Below are 20,882 nucleotides of genomic sequence, written 5' to 3' on the forward strand. Positions count from 1 at the left end.
GATTACACTGTGGAAGTTTTATTAAAATTCATCAAGTTTTTGTTAACAGACACACAAACACACACACTCACAGATACGGGCAAAAACAATATCATGAACCTTTGCCTTTGGGTGATAATGAAGTGAATTAAGATTAGATAACAGGTTTTAAATATAAATTGCAAGTTCATGATTTCATTCATAAGGGTGAAAAATGTCATTTATTTCAGTTTGTCATTTTCTCCTTCATGATCACAGTGAGGAAGCTCATTGAGTTGGAATAGAAATGTCACAAGATGTCATTAAAATTGCTTTTTTAGGGAAAAAATATCTTTAAGGTTTAAATGACATTCCCTCACACCTTTCAGGTATCAGCTAAAAAGATCAGATCTTGTGGATTTTCACACTGATTCCTGTTTAGATGCAGCAAATGACAGTTTTATGTTTGAACTGATGCTAAGAGAAAGATCATCCAGCTCTTTACAATGACTGTCTTTAGAACATGAACATCTGTTGGAGATTTTACAGCATGTTGTTTTGTGTGTGTGTTCAAACTTCAAATGTTAAATCTCTTAATCAGTAAGATTCATCCCCTAGGGACAACGAATGCAAATGTCTGCTGATAATACTAGAAAATCATTTGAATTCACCCTCTAAATGTGTTAAATATCTGCAGAAAATGTCTGCAATCCATCAAAAAGCCATTGAGTTATTTCGGTTTGGATCAAAGCAGAGGATCAAGCGTCACACCAACATCGACATGCTGCTGCTAGAATGAAAAAAGAAAAAAAAACTCTGCTTTTCACTCAGCCTTTTGAACTGAAAACAGAGAATCTGGCTTTAAGGACTTCTTACCCTCTTTTTGCTTTCTCTGGGCCTGTGTGTCTGAGAGGGCCCTTTCAGTATTCCACACTTCAGTGTTTCTTGCTTAATCCTCCGTCTTCAAAATGTAGGGGAGAGTGGAGATGAAATGTAGGGAGAAGGGGGTAGGAGCCATCTCAAAATGCCAGTGGACGTGATTTAGTCTTAGTACCAAGAGAGTACAGGCCAGATGGTGAGTTTAGGAAGCTGGAAATCTCAGCACCTGGCAAAATGTTTCTCAGGCATGGCATTAATCAACAACTTACCCAACTCCCTGCATATACATTATGCTCATTTTGTGCTATGGGGGTGGGAAACAGAGATCTTATTTATTCCAAAAATAATTGCCTTAAGTCATCCTCACCATCAAGCATATTTCCCTCTGGACTCAAAACAAAAGCATTTAATGAACTGAATCGTGTTCTATAAAGTTTGTTGTCTCCGATGGAATGACTTCAACTTATTCTGAGGGCACTTTCTAGCTCAGTAACTTAGTTGGACAGTTTTCATATTAGTTGTAAAACACTTCATTGCCCGGCTGTGCCTCCTCTTCACTGCGAAAGACAGCAACACTGTGCCTAAGTGGGATTTTGAACCTTGTGAAGTGTCAGATGAGGTGCTTGAGTGCACTCTAATGTTTTATGAATACATCTACTCTTTTATTGCCATTTGCACTCCTGTTGTTCCAAGTTTGACACTGAGCCGGACTGTCTCACCACCCTGCAGAACGAGCCACTTTGCATTAGCATTTTCATCCTAACACCTGAATAATTCCCCTGGATGTTTTTTCTTTTACCGCATGAACATGTTAATGTATAATTGATGCTGTGAGGAGATAAACTGCCGACATCTTCATTTAGGTGCCTTTGGCAGACAGAAGGAGAGCAGTTTCACTTGATTTGTTAGTTTTAAAGTATACAATTTCATGGCTGAGGAGAAAAGAAGCCTGGGGTAATCATGAATAGCGTTAGCTCACCGGCACGACGGCAGCAGATGATGGTTGTACAGATTGATTGGCATTTGCTTGTGTTTCTCCTCGCAGTCTACCCTGAAAGGAGCTAATCTCACAGTCTTTGGCTGCCTTAACCACGGGATGCCTCTCTTCTTGCGAGAAAACTCGTCACTGAAATGTGAATCAGGTATGTCAAATTTACCGTTAAGAAAATAAGAAAATTTCCGGCACGATAACTCTTGAACTAACAGTTTAACTTTTGTTTTATTTTTAGAATCGGTGGCTGGCTTTTTCCTCTCTGTGAACGTGTCTGCTAATATTACCAAACTGAGAATTCCCTACCCACAAACAGGCACTTGGTACCTCAGTCTGCGCTCTCTGTGCGCCACTGAACATGGGTGAGATGGGCTAAACTGCTTCACTGGAAAATCTAATTTATCTACATTAAAAAAGAATCATGGAGCAACTTCAACATTGTAATATACAGTATTTCATGTCCGCACATAAATGGGTAGCTATTTTGAGACGAGTATATTTTCTCTCTTAACTTGAACTTGATGAGTTTCTGTAGCTTTATGCTGAATTGGAGACCTCGGCCAGAAACTGTAGCTGAGCTTAAAGCAATAGTTCAGCTCTTTTTGAAGTAGGGTGCTGCAGAATGGGTATGTAGAACTAATATTTTATCTGTTTTAGATAGCTCTGTGAATGCTTCAGTTTTGAAAAATAGTTGAATTCTGAGTGGATTGATGAGCTCACAGCTAGTCCATACAGAGCCCAGACAAAAGTGGATTACAGACATGTTACCTCCAATTTCCAAAATTTTATAGTGTTTCAAGCTTATGCTATCTTATAAAGCTTTACATTTCCTTTAACGTTTCACGACATGGTCATTTACATTGAATAGTTATTTTTTAAGTGCTTATGGCCTTAGTAGTGGCTACCTGAGCTATCTCGAAGCACTTCCTGCATGGATACCATAATATTTCTGTTTGAACAACGGTGTAATGTAAAATTGACAGCAGTGTAAAGATTTGTAAAATAGGTTTTGTTTGAAGCACTTTGAATTTTTTGAGATTGGAGCTGTTTTCAAACAACACCAACCCATTTCAGTCCTGGCCTCACATCTGTCCAGTCAGAAGTATTCCTCCAAACTAAGATCATCCAAAAAGCTGTCCGCTACAGGTAAGATATCAGCTGGTTAGAATCTTTCCACAGAACCCAACTTCAAAAGATCTGAACTATTCCTTTCATTAAAACACATGTCAAACAGAACTGGGCTGCTCTATCCAAAGATCAGAGTCCTTCTCACTACACCTGAGGAGCATCTCTCCTCTAATCCAACTCTTGGCAGGAAAGTGAACCGTTTCTGCAAATAACTAACTCCACCTTTAAAATGGAAACAACTGTGTAAACTGTGTTCTCTGGAGGGTTTAACCCAGAATATCTCAAAAAAACATGATTTACAAGCAAAAATTCACTGAGTGGAATTGGCTGACTGTTGCTCATAAATTTTTGATAGTCTCATAATCAGTCCAGGCTTAGTCCCAACACCCCACAGCAACCTCAATGAGACAATATTTACAGTCTGTGGCAGGAAGATAATCACAAAACAAGATGTTAAATATTTGTTATAGTACATCTTCAGATTATTTTCATTAAGACATCAAACAGTTTGCTCTTTTTTCCTTTTTTTTAAAAAAATTCCAAGGTATTTGGCTTTCATCAGATTGAGCTGTTATGCCAAACATTTAATGGCCCAAAAATGTGAACAGAATTGAATTAGAATGTGTTTCCTGGCCCTCCTGAGAGTTCCAGCTGAATCTGAATTACAGATAATAACAGATGGTGTGGGACATGTTCTCATCCTCACTCTAAAGCCTTAGCTGAGGTATGAAAATGGTGACAGCGTTCACAAAGCTGTGTGTTACATTTCACACTTTAAAACATGCTAAATCGGTCCAGCCTTGCTATAGAAAAGGAGCGGCACTGCGACTGGTGACAGTTCCTTTTTAAAGCTGTAATTATGTTCTTTGAAACAATGCACAAATCAAACAGGGAGCAATTTTATCATTTAAAAAAAAGAAAAATGTTGTAAGAAAAGACAAAACCCCCACACTTGTTATGTCCTGTAGTTTCATTTTCTGCTGCTAAACAGAATTTATTTATCATCCATTATTTATTTAGAAATGAACATAAATATAATAATTGGAGTTGCATTTAGGTGAATAGCAAAATATTAACTTGTTTTGTTTCAAACACCTCTTTGGAAACGATAATGAGGCAGTTTTCTCTGATTGCATGTGGAGCAATTTAGGAAAAATTCAATTTTAGTTACTTAATCAAAATACCTCATGAAGGTTAAATTAGAGCTGTGGTTTTGTTTTTGGCTTGTAGAGAACAAGCAGAATTTGCAGTGAACTGCTTTCGTATATCCTTCAGTATAGTTGGAATTCGTAAAATCGTAACAAACCTAATAACTAAGTAATTTCACATGTCTGAAATAGAAAATTGCATTTTGATCTTCAGAATATTTTACAAAGCAGCACAGTCGGCTCCATTGAAATACAAATGGCTCCATAATAATGTGCTAGCTAGAAAATGTCCTAAAAAATGCGAATGGTGCCAATTCCCAGAATTCTAACATAACTTTGTAAGAATCTTAAGACAAAATGCCTACATTTTTATGTAGAAAGTATAAAAAGTGTAAAAAGAACCAAGCTGCTGCCAGTGGCTCATTATGGTCACTATGGTAACTACTGCCACTTCCTGACCGCCAAGTTAATGAGGGACAGACAAACAAACAGAAACTACGAGTCACATCTAAAAACAATTCTTGAATCGTGAGCAGCTGAAGACTCTGATGGTCCCACATGTGAATTGTTACGTTTCTACAGTGTTTTATGTAGGAGATATGACAAGTTAAAAAGACCCTTCATTCTACTTTTGAAGAGATTATTTTGAGTTAAAATATGAATTTATGCAAGCTTGGCTGTGCACTCTGCGTTCTGGGGGGATTGGAGAGGAAATCATAAGTCCTACAGCAGTGAGAGACACACTGGGTGACAGAAGACAAAAATGCATACATTTTTATGTATAATTTGTATATGTACCACAAAGGGTTTTAACAGTAAGAAGAGTCTGTTTCAAAAGATTTTAAACTTTTAAACAGCTCAAACATTAGTGACATCACCATTTATCAATGGTGCTTCAATGCTTTTCCATTGACACCCTTAATAATAACTGTATTTACATGGTGTTTACCAAATTGTTTATCATATAAACCATCCTATTTTGCCAAACAGTAGACAGATAAGGCCATAAAATGTTTTTTTTTTTACAAACTGGAGATGTCCAAATAGTGAAGGAATCACCTCCAATCTGGCCTGATGTGTTTATTATTTGGCCAAAAAAATTTTGTTTTATTCAGCATCTTTTGACAGTAATAAAATAAATTCACTGCAAAAGCCAAACACCACAGAATGCTAAAACAGGCGACTTGCCAAATATACAGAAAAAAAAGGTGTCAAATAAAGGTGCCAACGCCACTAATTGAACTAGAGAGAGAAAGAATTATACAGCTGCAGTTCTGACCAAGCAATTTTCCAACTGAAGTCCAATAAAGAAACAAAAATGTGGTATTGTTTTAAAGGTTTGTGTTTATTGCAAATAAGTAAACAGTTGCTTAAACAATTAAAATTATTATTAGGCTTGCAGCATAACAGTTTATGAGATGAACAATGAATAAAGAACAATGAATAAAATGCTCCATCATCTTGGTATAAGAATTAATTGTCAGCTAAAATGTCCCCATGGTGACAGCTGTGTCCACCTGCCTACCCGTGTCTTTTCTGCAGATTCGAAGCATGCACCAACGTAACAGCAGAGGTGTACATGCGCTCGTACTTGACTCCGTGCATCAATGACTGCGGGACATATGGACAGTGCAAGCTCCTGCGCACCAACAACTACCTTTATGCTGCGTGCGAATGCAAAGCAGGTGAGCGTTTATGCGGGAAAGCTGTTGCAGCGCGACGATTTGTCAGCGTTTGTGTCAGGCTGACAAGAAAAGCTTTTCTCCTCTTCACTCTTCGCTCGCTGATTTCGATCCATCCCCACTGCGAGCTTAATTCAAATTAAGTTGTCTACTAATGTCTTCTTCAGTGTAGATTTTTTTTTTAATGTCCAACACGTTTTTATATAGGCGGAGATATAATTAATGTGGTGAACATTGAAGGATGTCTTTTTTTCTTAATAAAGACACTAATGTGCAGCCATATAGTAACTACTGGAGTTGATTTTAGGCTTTCTAAGAGAAGGATGAGGATGAAGTATGAGGAAATGGGAATATTAAAGTGTTAAAGACTAGAAAATAGGAAGGAGAACCATCACAAAGAGCCACTGACTGTACTGCAGTTAAACTGTAGGCACCACTGTCCAACATGGCTGTGTGTTAATCTCCTACTAAGCTGTTTCTAGAAGACAATAAAACACACGCTTAATCACAACCGCCTTTTAATAAAAGATGAGCTTATGAAACTAAACTAAGTGTGTCCTCAGAGGCTTTTTAAAATCCTGCCTTTGATCCTTATTTATCAAAGCCTGTTTTTTTCCCCCCTTTTAAATTCAATGTCATACTTCATGTGTGTCTCTGCTTCCTGGCAGACCCTCTGGGCTCAGCATTTGCCCTTGGCCTGCCTGACTCTGCAAAACCTCTGTTTAACAGTGCTCACAAATATTTAATTCAGTCTGTGTACATTTTTAACTTTGGTGTTTTGTTTCTATGCTTTAAACTCATAAGCAAAAAAACACACAACTAAAACAAACTAGGTTTTCCACTCTGTCCTGTTCAATCTTCCTTTTGATAAGGATCCATTGTAGGAAAAGCTGTTCCAGGAGGCTTTATTGTGTCGGGTAAACAACTTAACATGCCTGATTTAGAATTTTACAAAGAAGCTACTTCTCAAAAAAGGACTCATAAGACATTAATTTTGTCATAGCATAAATATTTTATATACTTGAGGAGATTTGTTAAATTCAAAGCCAAAGATTGAAAAAACAAATGGCTTCACCTTCCATTTAAAGTTCTTCTTTTCTTATAGCCAAACTTTTAAAGCCAACTTTCTTAAGGTTATTTAGAACTTAGAAAATACATGACTTGTTTACGATAAATTTTTATTATCTACAAAATGTATCATCACAAAAGCTTCCAGGACTGACAGGAGTTTTGTTTATTAGGCTGGAACGGCTGGGGGTGCACCGACAACTCAGAAGCCTACTCCTACAGCTTCCAGCTTCTCTCTACACTTCTGCTCTGTCTCAGTAACCTGATGTTCGTCCCGCCTGTGGCCATCGCCATCCGAAGCCACTACCTGCTGGAGGCTTCCGTCTACATCTTCACCATGTTCTTCTCCACGGTGAGTGACTTCAGAACGATCAAAGTTGCGTCTGAAGGGAGTACCTTTGCATTTGATGGAAGCACAAACAACAGGAAAGCGGTGCTGCTGATTTATATTCAGCAGCTGTTTAACGAGACATGAGATAAACAAAGTCAGTCACTGTGAATGGGAGAAGTGCACTGATTGTGATCATCATTTAGGAGTTTGTTCCTGGTTTGTTTGTGTTGTGTTCGAGCTCAAAGATGCACATAAACATAAGTGAGCAGGCAGGCGACGCAATACGAATCTCTGACATTGGTGTCACGCTGTTCCGCTGATTGACAGTTGATGATAAATATGCACGAGGCCAATGATGACATGCAAGCGCTTTTGGTGGTAATTCAAATAATGATTACAATTATAATCAGGTTTATTTTTTTAAATAAAAGAATTTTTTTTTTTAGAAATGAAATGTGTTATCAAAAATTATTCTAAGAGAGATAGATTAAAATAGAACCCTGAAACCTCTGTCACATTCAGAATTAGAACTTTACTTAAAACACTGGCACAATTAGTAAAACCAACATTCTCCTTTTGTGTTGACACATTAAAGATTTTGCATACTTCAGTATTTTTAAGCTATTGTCTGTAACTTCCAGCTAAAATATCCTTGAATTCAGTCAGTGACAGCACCACAACTCTAAGACTGAACTGTGCAACCTTATCTGCTGTAAATAAGTCGGAAAAATGTTGAAGTGCATTGTCTCCTTAATCTTTTAGGCCTGAGTGAGGTTTGAGGAACTAGTTCCAGAAATTAATTATTTGAGTTTCACCAAACCAAACGTGCTAAATAAAGAGAAACTGACAGCACTGTAACAGGGAAAGTAATTGTTAGTTGAACGCTCTGGTTGAACAAAGCACAACATGCATCATCTTTATTCGGATGACTCCGATCTTCACAGTGCTCTACTTATCCCTATTCTTTGTATGGCTTAGTTTATTTCTGAACATGCTTGTTTGCTGATTTACGTCATATATTCTCAGCTCCTTGTCACTGTTGTTTGTCACATCACAGGTCTTTTTTGTATTCTTAGTAAAATACAGCCATTATTGTTCCTCAAAGCATTTTTGTGAACACAGAGAAGCCCTAGGGTCTGAAGCTAACACTTAAAAGAGGTAAACAAGACAGAAATCTTCATCCTGACATTTATTCAAAAACTTTTCAGCTGCAGGACTACCAAATGTGTTACAATACGTTGCTGGGTCCTGTTGAGATGACCAGTTGAGTTGTTTTGAAGAAAAGCAAGCCCGTTTTATTTCTGTTTGCATGGAAGACAAATAAATATGTAGAAAAAATAGCACAATGTTAGCTGTGTCATGTTGGAGCTGGATATACATGCACAGGCCAGAGATTTATTTTATGGAAAAAGCGAATTTCTTTATCATAATCCTTTGAGTTCTGCTGCACAACGGGTTAAATATAGTTTGTGAAGTATTGAACAAATTCGGCTAAAACTGACCATCCAAATTCAAGAGAGATGCATTTAAAAAGCTGACTTTGACTGAGACGTTACAATCGATTTAACTTTATTTAAACCTAATTTTAACTTAAATTTATCCTTGACCTAAACCCACCTATAACTTAATTTGAACAAATTTCATATAAAACATGTAAATTGTTGAACTAAGTTAAGTCATCTTGTGAGACAGGAATGAACATGTTAGCGTTCAGCTCAGCTACCTAAATATTCAACACGCACCTGTTTTTAAAATGCTGTAAATTTTCCTGAAATGTTTGCAATCTTTTCGATCTCTTCCCTTAGTTTTACCACGCGTGTGACCAGCCGGGGATCGTGGTCTTTTGCATCATGGAGTATGACGTCCTGCAGTTTTGTGACTTCCTCGGGTCGCTCATGTCAGTGTGGGTCACTGTGATCGCTATGGCCAGGTTAAAGTCCATCATCAAACAGGTGAGTTTCTGCTGGGATTTAAGAAAAAGTATCAAGTTACAACAGCCTTTTAGTGTGGAAAGGGTTTGTAAAAGAACTGTCAAAAGAAAATGAATTAAAAGACTAAATGTTTTGATATAGAAACTCTGACCTCATTTGATCCTGAAGTCAGTCAGAACTAACGCTCATCCACACATGATCCCATCAGGTTTTTGTTGCTGCACACCTTTAAGTATTGCTTTAAATTTAGCTGGGAATAGCGACATTTATCTCCCTCAGCTTAATATACGATTTTACCCTTTTAAAAAGAGCTATTTTTTGTGAATTTCTTCCAGCCATGAATAATCAGATTTAAAAAGGAAAACATGTAAAAAAAAATAACTGACAGAAAAAAATATTTACAACATATTCAGTTGAGAGAAAATCCTAAACACCTTTCTACAGTGACACCGGTTTCGTTTGGGACTAGTTTTCACCTGAAAAGCCAAAACAAATAATCACTCTGGACAACTACAATGCAATTGCTTTGCATTTGGAATTTGTACATAAATGGTTTCCATGCTTATAATCATGTTAAAACATTTATTCTCAAGATAAGAGTGGTATAGACTTATTTTACGGTTATTTTGAAGTGTTTTAAATCTCATTAATAGACACAGCCACACAGCACAAACATTTTTCCATTTTTATATCGACTGACTGCAGTAGAATTTAAAACCATGCAGACAGTAAAATGGTTATCTGTCAGGTAGACAGTCGGCTCTTTTTGTCTGAAACAACATACAGGTGTTGAGAATGTGTTTTTTTTTCTAGAGCTAACAGTTACTCTTGTTACTTTAAGTGCAGCAAGATTTCAAAATAGGCCATATTGTAACCCAACTATTCAGTAAATTCTAACTTCTCCCATCTATAAGCAGCTGGTTTCACTCAGTATGGTCCTCAGGCTGATATGAGTTGTCTCAGCAATGTGAAATTTGGTAATCAGAAAACTCTGAGCACTTTGGATGTTATTCAGGTAATTCTGCATGAATGTCAAAGATTACAGTTGTATCGTTGGTGTCTGTGCCTCACTGAAGCTGTGAAAAGCATTAATATAAAAGCGATCCATATTTGACTGACAGAATGCCATCATTTTAGAAGATTGATGGAACCATTAATATTATATATCACTTGTCTGAAAAGAGCTCATTGAACAGATACTCAGGCTTTTCTTTTCCAGCTGAAGCTCAAAGTATCTCAACTACTTATTGATTTTACACCATGTGGCTTACCTGCAGTCCATTTGAGTAAGTTTTTTTTTTTTTTTTCGCACTATCGGCTTTAGAAGCTCTTTAATTGACTCAGTTATTTATCTAACCTTTAAAGCAAGAATTTAGCAAACTAAGCTATTTGATTTGTTTGGCGAAACATTAAATACGACCTTTAATTCCAACTTTTGTAACCAAATCTTTTCATGGTTTTCCACCTGCGCATTATCCGTGGTGGCACCTAAACTGAGATGTCAGCAGCTGAAAATACAAAAAAACAAAACATGAACAGAAATTTGAGGTCTACGGAGCTGCGTACAAACTAATCTCACATTTGTCTCAATCTTTGGTTATAAATTAAGAGATCAGAGTGTTAGAGGCAGTGAAGTGGTGTACTAAATTCTCTGTTCTTTGACATATTGCAAAGAATAAACACTAACAGGTGCACCTTCTCCCTGGGTCACCCTCTGGCTGCACACCAATATGGAGCAGTCGGAGGGAAAGTGTGCGTGTGTGTGTGTGAGTGTGCCAATGTGTGTCCCTGTCTATAAATGAGACAGGGAGGGAGAGTGGGAGCTCAGAGACGGGGTGGAGTTGTGTGAGGGAGGGTGAGTATGAACATCTGCTGTCCTCTAGGGTTTTCATTTCTGCTTAGTGCGGCAGTATGCAGTCACTAATCAAATCGCACATGTCAGGACTGGCAAGAGGAACTATGTGTGTTTGTGTACTTGAAAGAGACAATGTGTGTGTTGTGCTGCGTGTGTATATTTGTAGACGTCTGTGACCAGTGGAGGGTAAAAGACCAGCATCGCCTGATTGTGTGTGTGTCTGTGTGCGCGCAGCACACAAGTAAACCACAAAGCCATAAAAGTCCTCACAAATACGTCAGCGTCTTGCGAGTTTGCCTCCTGAAGGATCTTGAGGTCATTTGTTAATCTTAACTTGCTTAAAACTACATGTCTGTTTCATTAATTTAAAGAAAAATAATGCAAATCTTTGGAACAGTTTTCATAACATTGTTTTCTCCTGAGGAACTGCTGCTAATTTGATGCAACAAAACCCCAAATTTTGGTGCTCAATAAATAAATTCAGACGATCTACAGAAATTATGAAGGGAATCTAGAATCATTCTGATTCATCTTGCATCTTTGCCTGCCTGCTTAATGTCTGAGGTGTTGTTAAATGCAGTTTTTTAAATTACTAATAGAAATAAAAAGAGGAATGCATATCACCTGCCTCCTTTCATTCCAGAGTTTTAAACTAAAATCGTCTTATGATGAGAAGGGTTTTGGTCAAACCTTGTACTCTAAATGACATTATGAGGGATCTCATGCAATACTGTAAGATCTCACGTGGTCTGTCAGCATTTGAGGATGACGCTCAGCTACTACCACTCCAAAATTAGCTACATATCTGTAAAACTGAGTTATAGCAATGTTATGTTGGCTAGAGTTGCTTACTGGTGGCAGCCATCTTAAATCAGGTTCACTCTAAAGATTAATCACTTGTAGATGTACATTATATGATTACTTTCTGACAGTTTCATTAAAATCCATTCAGTTGTTCATATGATTTTTTGCTAACACTACTGACAAACAAAGACACACACACAGACACGAGCAAAACCGTCTCGTCTCGGCAGGCAATAATGATGACCGCAAAAACCAATAAAAGACCTGGCAAAGTTATGATAAAAAGCTGGCATTACCTTTAAGAAAGTTGATTAAGATCATGAGTGTTGAATATGAGATTTCAAAATGTACTATTGAATAATTAAGACATTTGTTTAGTTTGGAAGTGTGAATAAAAAATGTGACTTTAGTTTTATTCAACCAAGGGATTTTGTAACATCACTGTGTGGTAATTGACATAGAGCTCAACAAATCAGCAGAATGTTATTAGCAATCACAGTTGCAGCCATTAATAGAAGGAGGTTAGAATAGTCGGAGCGATGACCTTTTAACGGGGAAAAAGGTTTTCAGCGTTATTAAATTTTTAATTAGCTTCACAACCCCACATTTAATAAATAATAAGATTAGACTGAAACCTGGTCTGTTCGTGTTCCATTTATGAAATTTTCACTGACTCTCAACACATTTGACCCTGTTAGACAGCCTGCTGCGGTGCTGCCATCAGGCACGTGTTGCTCACATATGCACAAACACTGTGTGCGATTGTGTTACTGCGTCTTGGTGAGCACGAAAATTTGTGTAGTTGATAAAAATAGACTTGCACAAGAGATTCTGTAAGCTCATCTGTCACAGTGACAGATAATGATTCATTACAGTAAAAAAGCCTGCCTTTGAGTGTCAGTGCATCCATGCCTGTCTACAGTGCATGCATGTTTGAGTGCGTCTGCACGGTATGACTGATGATGGAGGCTGCTCAGGGTCCTGCAGGCTGCGCCGCGTAGCTCCTTTTCTCCTTGGTTTGTGTCAATTAGTCGTATTCTCCTGCAGTTGGGTCACTACACCCAACCCCCCCAATCTCTCCTCCTGTTGCCCAGCAGACACTAAAAATGCAAACCCCAGACATCCTGCACAGGCTGAAGTCCTCCTAAAGCACAAGTTTACAACATATTGATTTTTTTTCTCTCTTTCACTTTATCTCTTTGTTATCCCGTGGCTTTATGTTCAAGTGTGGTTTGGAGAAGAAAAGAATGGAAAATAACTGGTATTATTTTTAGCATTAGATCTATTGTTAGTCCAAGGAATTTCTCTGCAAGCTCTTAAAAATACTCATTGTGACTTCACCTTATCTCAGTAGATGCAGTCGTGTTCTACATCAAACTGGTGGCACATTAGCATAATGAGTAGCTTTTAACTTTGGTTTCACACATTTTACTGTTTGTGAAAATCAGCTCTGGCTGTGGGCGGTGGAAGTGGGGGATCAATATAGTTAACTCTGTAGTAGTTCAAATTATTACAAAGATGCAAAATGACCACAGCTAGATGCCAAATAAAATGCAAAACAGCTAAAAAAGAGACAAAAAGGAATACAAAAGAATCATAAACAGACCAAATGACCGCAAAGAGAATGACAGATGGCCAGAGGAAAGCCATGTTAGCACAGAGATATCAAACTCTTACACTAAGACACATCTATAGTTAGTGAACACAAATAGACAAAAACAAAACAAAACATTGCAAAGACTGCAAACACAAAAAAATCTGCGAGCAGATCTCGCTTGTTTGATAAATGAGGCACGTTTTACAAGTCTGTGCCCAGGAGCATGAGAGGAAAATTGTAAAAGATATATAAAATTATTCACTATTTAGCATAACAAATCCATCAGAGGAAAAATGAATCACATTATCAATTAGTGACAAACAGACATTCAAGGTAGTGAAACATGAAAAGCAGCTTTAAGTGCAAACTAAAACTAACATCTCTTATGGTTTTATGAGTCATTAAATGATTTAATACAAAGCTGCAGAGACCTTTTTTTGCACATCTGGAGAAAAGATCCCAAAAAAGCTGCAAAGGGAGAGCTGTGCTGCCACATGTCGACACAATCACCCTCTCATTTACTGGAGATGCAGTGGTGTTGACAGTGTTTATGGAGGGCAGGTATTGATCCACGTGTCTTTTTTTCTTCTCTGTGGAGGTGTTGTATCTGCTGGGGGCGATGTCTCTGTCCATGGCTTTGCAGCTGGACCGTCACGGTCTGTGGAACCTGCTGGGGCCGAGCCTGTTCGCACTGGGCATCATGGCGGTAGCATGGGTAAGAAACTGTTTCTTTTAAAGAAATCAGAAGATTGTTCTGCAACCACATTTTATTGTATTGTGTTAAACAAAATAAGTGTATTAAAATGTTAGAGGGATGACATTTAAAACTTGCATACAACTGCACTGGATTGTTCCAACGAGCGAATAAAATAATAATTCACTTCAAATTGTTTAAATCTTAAAATTCTAACAACTCAGCAAGGACATTTATTTTCAGAGAATAAAAAAAATAATTATTTTAAATCAATACTGTGCAGAAATTTTGAGTCATCTTTCATTTCTTCATGTTGTGTTCCTTGTAATTTTTAAAGTGGTCTTGCTTAGTCACTTTTTTATGCTTTCTGAATGTCTTTTATTTATTTTTTCTTTCAGTCTTTGGCTGCTTTATCATTTATTTTCAATCCAATACATGAATATTTTCAAATGAATGTTATTTTGTTTGTTTGTTGAGCCACTTAACTCTGATTCAGGCATAAAAATGCTCCCGAACTCAAAGGAGGAATTAATGTTGTGTTGACACATGACAGACAACTTGGCAATAAAAAAAACACTTTAAATTGGATTTTTAAGGCGCTTTGTTACAAAATGATTCCCAATGAGCTGATCACCGGAAAGATGATGCATCTGTTGGAGAAAATCTTTTTTTTTTTTGGTCCTTACACTTTTTTTTTTAAAATGCACACTGCACAGTGTGCTGTTATGGTACAAGAACTGGTCAGAAAATTATTTTAAAAATGACTAAAGTCTAAAGAAATACTTTTTAAAGACTTTGAGAAAGTCTGAAGAACTACTGATCAAGACCACTTTAATGATTACAAGAAAATCTGGCTGCTTGGAAGCAAAGTATAAAGAAATTATGAGTGCTTTAAAAAGTTTTGCACAGGAGAATACAGTTGTGCCTAACATGTAAAACTGAGCTTTTTTAATGCATATAAAACATATACTCCTGATGTTTGTTTTGCCACGAGGTGTAAAATCTGTCATTGTAATCTCCAAACAGCTGGAACATGTTTGTAGCTAAAAACTGTGGTTTCCTTACCAATAAAGTAAGTTTAAGTAAGTACAGAGGGGGCTTTAAAACTTTTTTCTTCTGCCCGTGCCTATTAGTTATGGGTTGTAGTTCCATTATAACCCTGCATGTACTTTCAGTGACTCTTTGAATCATAATGTGCTCCCTCAGCTGAGAAGATAAAAAATAATAGTCTTTCAGGCAAGGTTCTTGAATAAATAGAGCCTTTAACACTAAACTTCTGACATGAGTTAGAAAACAAGCTTTGTGGTTTCCTCGGAGAAAGCTTTGCGTTGAATAAAAAGCCGAAGTTTCATCTATAAATGTGATCTTTCTGTGAGCTGGAGGATTCAACAGAAATAATAAGAGATTGAGTACTTATTAATTCCTCCTTGTAAACCCTCCAGCTTTAGTACAAAAAAGGAGGAAGCATTATATTTTGAGATAGTAAAAAAACCCTTCCCTGATTAACAGCAATGCATTTAAATCAATGCTGCAGCTGAAATATAACAATGTCAGAAGCTTCGATTATTTCTTTAGTAGAGGTTTCTGGGTTTCTTTAGGCTAAGGCAGATTTGTATTTCAATTATAGATGGCTTGTTGACATATATCACTTGATAAATAAAAAATGCAAGCATTATGGCCATGTATATTGTGACAAGATGTATTGAGTGGGAATATAAACTCTGACACATCATTTCTAATATCTCCCCATGGGCAAATCAGACCACACACAAACTGAGCTCCACTCTGCAACTCTTCCAGAAAAAGTCACCCGGCTCTCATGCTAATGTTGCAGTTTTTAAAGAAAAACTTGAGCTTGTGCTGTTCAGCGGAGTATGCCTGCGTTCAGTCTTTTGCCTCTCGGATCGAGCATCACACGTTTCCCTACAAGAGCCCTTTCATTTCAGCTTGTCATGTTTCTGCAAAGCTCGGCATTCTGAATGTTCCCAGACACAACCAAATTAGATCAGTGGAGCGGAGGGCACAGAGCGTCTGCTGCTGTGCAGGGGTGTCATTAACAGCCAGAGGAAGGAGGGGGGGGTGGTGGTGGTGGTTCAGAGCAGTTAATTCCAAATATCCCTAATTTTCCAATCTAAACGAGGTCCCTGACTCGAGCGTGAAGAGACCATCCTGGTTGCGAACTGTTTGCTTTAACAGGAGAAACGTGCAGCTCCCGAGAGACTCAAACAGTAAAAACAAATTTTATGTTTTTTTTTACTCTGCTTCACACAGATTATCGGTCCTCAATCTAAACTTAATAACTTAATCGCAGCCATTTCCTGCACAAATATTTGTAATTATCGTTGTCACTCGTGAAGAACTTACATTTCCTCAGATGATATCAAAATGATTTATGGTCACATTTTGTAGAAGAATATAAAGAAGTAATCAGTGTTTATGGACTAAATAAAAACTGAGAGAGAAAGAAGTGAAATGTTGATGGTTTTCTCTGCGCTCTGCTTGCTGCTTGTGACGTTTTCAGGCCACTTTAGAGAGAAAACAAAAGAGCACATTTCCTTGATTAGGCCAGAAGTGACACCGCATCCAGTTTCTGCTAAACAACATGAGTGTAGATGACAAACCAGATAAAGGAGTGAGTACTGAGTCAAACCCATCTGCTGATTAGTGTGATACACTTTCGCTGAAGCGTTACTGGATTAATGAAGGACTCACTCCCTCAGTTCCTCCAATAAGAACATCAACTGGTGCTGTATTGAAATCCTGTTGGTCTCGATTTTTAATGACTTTACATGTGAGCTCCCATCCCAATGATCTGTGTCCAGATAAAATACCCTGTTTGTGCAATTAAATGGGAAAGAAAATCCAAGAGGCCTTACTTATTCGTTTTATGTTTTCTTTTCTCTTTTATTGTTTCACACATGTTGTGCATGTATTGTAAGAGGTTTGCACAGTTACAACTTATAACTTATTTGACTTGAAAACACTATTCATTTCTGATGTTCTGTCAGACTGTGCGCACCATCCGTCGCCGGCGCTGCTACCCGCCTACCTGGAAACGCTGGGTCTTCTTCCTCTTCCCTGGCACCATGATCGCCACGTCCGCCGTGGCGTTGTATGCCTTCGTAGAGACGGAGGAGAACTACTTCTACATACACAGCATCTGGCACATGCTGATCGCAGGCAGCGTGGGTTTCCTTTTGCCACCTCGTGCCAAGCCCGATGCCAAGGTGACCCCGCTGAAACGTAAGCGGGGCTGCGGCTATCAGCTGTGCGTGAACGAACACGAGGAACTGGGCCTGGTGGATCCAGCCATCATATCCATCAACAGCATCTGTACCAGCTGATAAACTCTCAGCTCCCTTTTTTTTTTTTTTACCTTAGAGACACTTCTTTGCCTTCTTTTACTTGGGAAATTCACACACAGGAATTGAAGCCACAGAACTTTAAAAAAAGAAAAATACCAACAACAACAACAAAAAAAATTGCAATGTAAATACTTTAATCCTGATGTGACGATCTAGAACTCTTTTTTGTTGTAACGGTCACAGTAATTATGATCAGTATGTAATAATTATTATCTATAGTTAAAGTTCTGACAAATTGTGGGTGAATATTGACACACTGTTGTTTGTGAATATGTATTTAAAGTTAAAGCTGAAACACTGCTGCTATCTGACGGTGACTGTAAAACTGCTTCTGTCGGTTATTTATTGTTGGTCATGTAAGCGGGCCAATTACTTGACGGTACTGAATGGTGGGCACGGATGGACATTCATCAAGGGCACGGCTTTTCTGAAATTCTTTTGAAATATATCTTTTGCACTGAGACACAAAAATGTTATTCTGTACATTTTTATAAGAGTAGAAACAAGAGTGGGGCATCACAAATGTAAAACCTAGTTGTCATGTGGAATGTTAGACTGTATTTTGAGATTGCAATGTATCACTTTCACATGAATGTTTCTATTGTTTGTGGAAGGAGCAGTTCCAAAGTTCTTGAAAGAGAAGAAAGGGGAGGTGAAAACATTTACAAGGGTAGTTCAGCTTGTTTAAAGTGGGTTTTCGGGAAAAAAGTTATGAGCAATTAACATCTTACCCATTATAGGTCACTCTTTGAATGACCTCCATTTGGAAAAAACATTTAATTCTGACCAGATTGATGAGTTAATGGCTAATCTAAGAGGCCAAGACCAAAGTGGAATGCTGCCATTTTAAAGCAACTCCAATCCCTACAATTTCAGAGCTGTTTATACAAACACTATTTTCTTAACCTCAAGTTCATATTATACATTTATCCAGCAGAAATAGTTTCTTATACCTGCTGGAAGTGTTACTTCTAGTTGATGTTGTTGCTATTTGCATTTTCAGATCACTGAATTGTATGCAAATGTTTACAAAATAGGGTTCTCCTGACTACCAGTAGTTCAAATTTGTCCTCTGTGGAGGACATTTGTAAACCTGGATCTCTCCCACCCACTGCATACTAAGGAATTAACTCGTTTTGCTGTCTACAGCAGACGTTTTTCAATGATACCAAATGGGAAGGCTTTGGTACTTTACAAAGTAAGGGGAATTTAAAAAAATGTGACTGGACAATAGTTTTTTTTGTCCTGGTAGTCAAGAGGATAAAAACATTGGAGACTGAAGTTGTTTTAAGAAGGCAAAAATCCACTTTGGTCTTGGCCCTGCTTGGACTAGTGGTTAGCCCATTAATCTGGCTATTAACATTAATAAAGATGGGCAAAGCAATTCCACCTTCTCCCATTGCTCAGAATTGAAGCCAAAATGTATTTTTGGAGCCAGACTCTGTTCAATAGGGAAGTGGGACTTAACCCTCAATACAAAAGTACCACCTACACACTCATATTGATTCACACAGTGTAACATGCCTGTAATGATGTGGTGATTGTTGATAGGTGTGGACCCAAAGGTGCACACCCATCAGGAAAGTACCAAAAAAAAAAGAAAAGAAAAAAGTCTCAAACAAGACAGGAGACATAGAGATTCTGACAAAGGATGAGTGAAAACTGCTGGGTGAGTGAGAACAGGTGTAGTCAATACAGATGAGACACAGGTGTTTAAGGTGCTGAGTAACCAAAGAGCTGAGGGAAAATCCTGAAAAACAATATTACAAAACTACGAACATGACTGAAACCAAAAAAAAAAAACATTTTCCCAGAAAAATCATCACAAATGACCAAATAACCCAAAAGCCTACAAACTGTGACAATGACACTTTTCTTTAGGCCTCTAATTACTAATATAAACTAATTATATTGGAAAAGGTAAGAACTATGTGAATCAACAGAAATCAATACCTGAAAAATTTATTGGAAGTGTATTTTTTGTTTTTAGTTTGGAAAATGTCCAATTTGTTTACATGGAGGGGCGGGACTTAGGAGTTGTACTATTGTCAGCCACTAGGGGGCACTTGTTCTTTGTTGCTTCAACTTCTGGCTTCCCGTCATCTGGAAGTTATAATATATATCAGTGGATTAAAATCTTCAAACTGAGGCCATTCAAAGAGTTATCTGCAACAAGTAAGATATTAATTGTTCATAACCTTTCCACACAACCCCATTTCAAATGTTCTAAACAATCCCTTTAAGAGACCTCAATCCAAGACCTCACCTCCCTGCTCTTGTCTGACAGGACATGCGTGACACAACATTCATGAACAATAAATGTTTTCTTTCTTTGCCTCAGTGTTACTTTGCTGCTCTCAAAGCTTTTAAATGCTGTGCAACTGGTGAAACGTCTCACAAAGACATCATATTGCAATTCTTGGCCCTAATGGAAGCTGGTGGTTCTCAGACAGTGAGATGAGATGCTGTCAACAGCATCCTCCCAGGAATAGAGCAAGAGATAAATAATTCTTCCACACAGCAGCAGTATGAGAACAAGCTGTCGATATGTGGCCTTTCTCTTCCTTTGAAAGGAAAAGCGGGGCAGGGAGACTTTTATGACTTTCTGCTGTATTCTTTGTAGGTGTGATCCATCATTCCTTGTGCACATCAGATATTTTTTTCAAGGTGATTTCAGAAAAAAAAAAAAAATTATTTTATTTTTTTGCACATTCTAAAGCGCACGGTAAGTGGCAGTTATACATGGACTCGGTGTCACTGTGACTCTTACAGGAATAGTTTGACATTCAGGAAAGTGTGCTTACTCGCTTTCTTGTCTTGAAAGGATTGCCACACGACTCCCTTTTATGTTCAAACAAAGCTTCAGCCACAAAACTATTAGCTGAGAACAAAAACGACTGGAATCATGGGGCAACAGCTTGGCTGGATCTGCTCTAACCGAACAAATGAAAATCTTTAGAGGTGTTGGGTTGCCATAGTTTCAAATTTACCAAACAAATATGGGAGTGGTATTGATCTCACCGCAAAAATGTAGAAAACAACATTTCTCCAAATGTCAATCCATTCCAAAAGGAATATTAAAATAAAAATAAACCAATAAGTTGACGCTAGCAATCGTTCTCATATTTCTTTTCTTAAAGCTAAATAAGCTCAGAGCAAACCACACGCATAAAAAGTCACCCAATAAGAAGTGCAATTTTTTTTTGTTTTGCTTTGCAAGCAAATAATTCCTTTGCAGACTAAGATGGAGGATTATTCCAAAACCGAGACTGCTGCAACTAATTATCCATGTATTTTTAACCCAGCATTTGCCTATTCAGCTTTAAAAATATGATAGAATGAGGTCACTAAAGGCCATACAAATCACTACATTTAATTTTCTTTTTCCCCCCCTCTAATCGAAGGCTTGGCAATGCCACAAAATGAGAAAAAGGGGCAATATAATTAAAAC

General features: G+C 37.7%; 1 protein-coding gene across 1 annotated transcript in view; it reads left to right on the forward strand.

Annotated features, from left to right (window-relative positions):
• Positions 1 to 19,767, forward strand: part of tmem8b (transmembrane protein 8B) — a 42,598-nt gene extending 22,831 nt beyond the window's left edge. Inside the window, exons 7-13 of the mRNA XM_017412218.3 lie at positions 1,883 to 1,979; positions 2,067 to 2,190; positions 5,647 to 5,789; positions 7,028 to 7,206; positions 8,991 to 9,137; positions 13,971 to 14,087; positions 17,075 to 19,767. Coding sequence (XP_017267707.1) covers positions 1,883 to 1,979; positions 2,067 to 2,190; positions 5,647 to 5,789; positions 7,028 to 7,206; positions 8,991 to 9,137; positions 13,971 to 14,087; positions 17,075 to 17,410 — 1,143 coding nt within the window. The 3' untranslated portion in view covers positions 17,411 to 19,767. The remainder of the gene's footprint in view (positions 1 to 1,882; positions 1,980 to 2,066; positions 2,191 to 5,646; positions 5,790 to 7,027; positions 7,207 to 8,990; positions 9,138 to 13,970; positions 14,088 to 17,074) is intronic.
• The last annotated feature ends 1,115 nt before the right edge of the window (positions 19,768 to 20,882 follow it).

The sequence above is a fragment of the Kryptolebias marmoratus genome, linkage group LG1 (assembly GCF_001649575.2).
Source record: "Kryptolebias marmoratus isolate JLee-2015 linkage group LG1, ASM164957v2, whole genome shotgun sequence".
NCBI classification, from domain to species: Eukaryota; Metazoa; Chordata; class Actinopteri; order Cyprinodontiformes; family Rivulidae; genus Kryptolebias; species Kryptolebias marmoratus.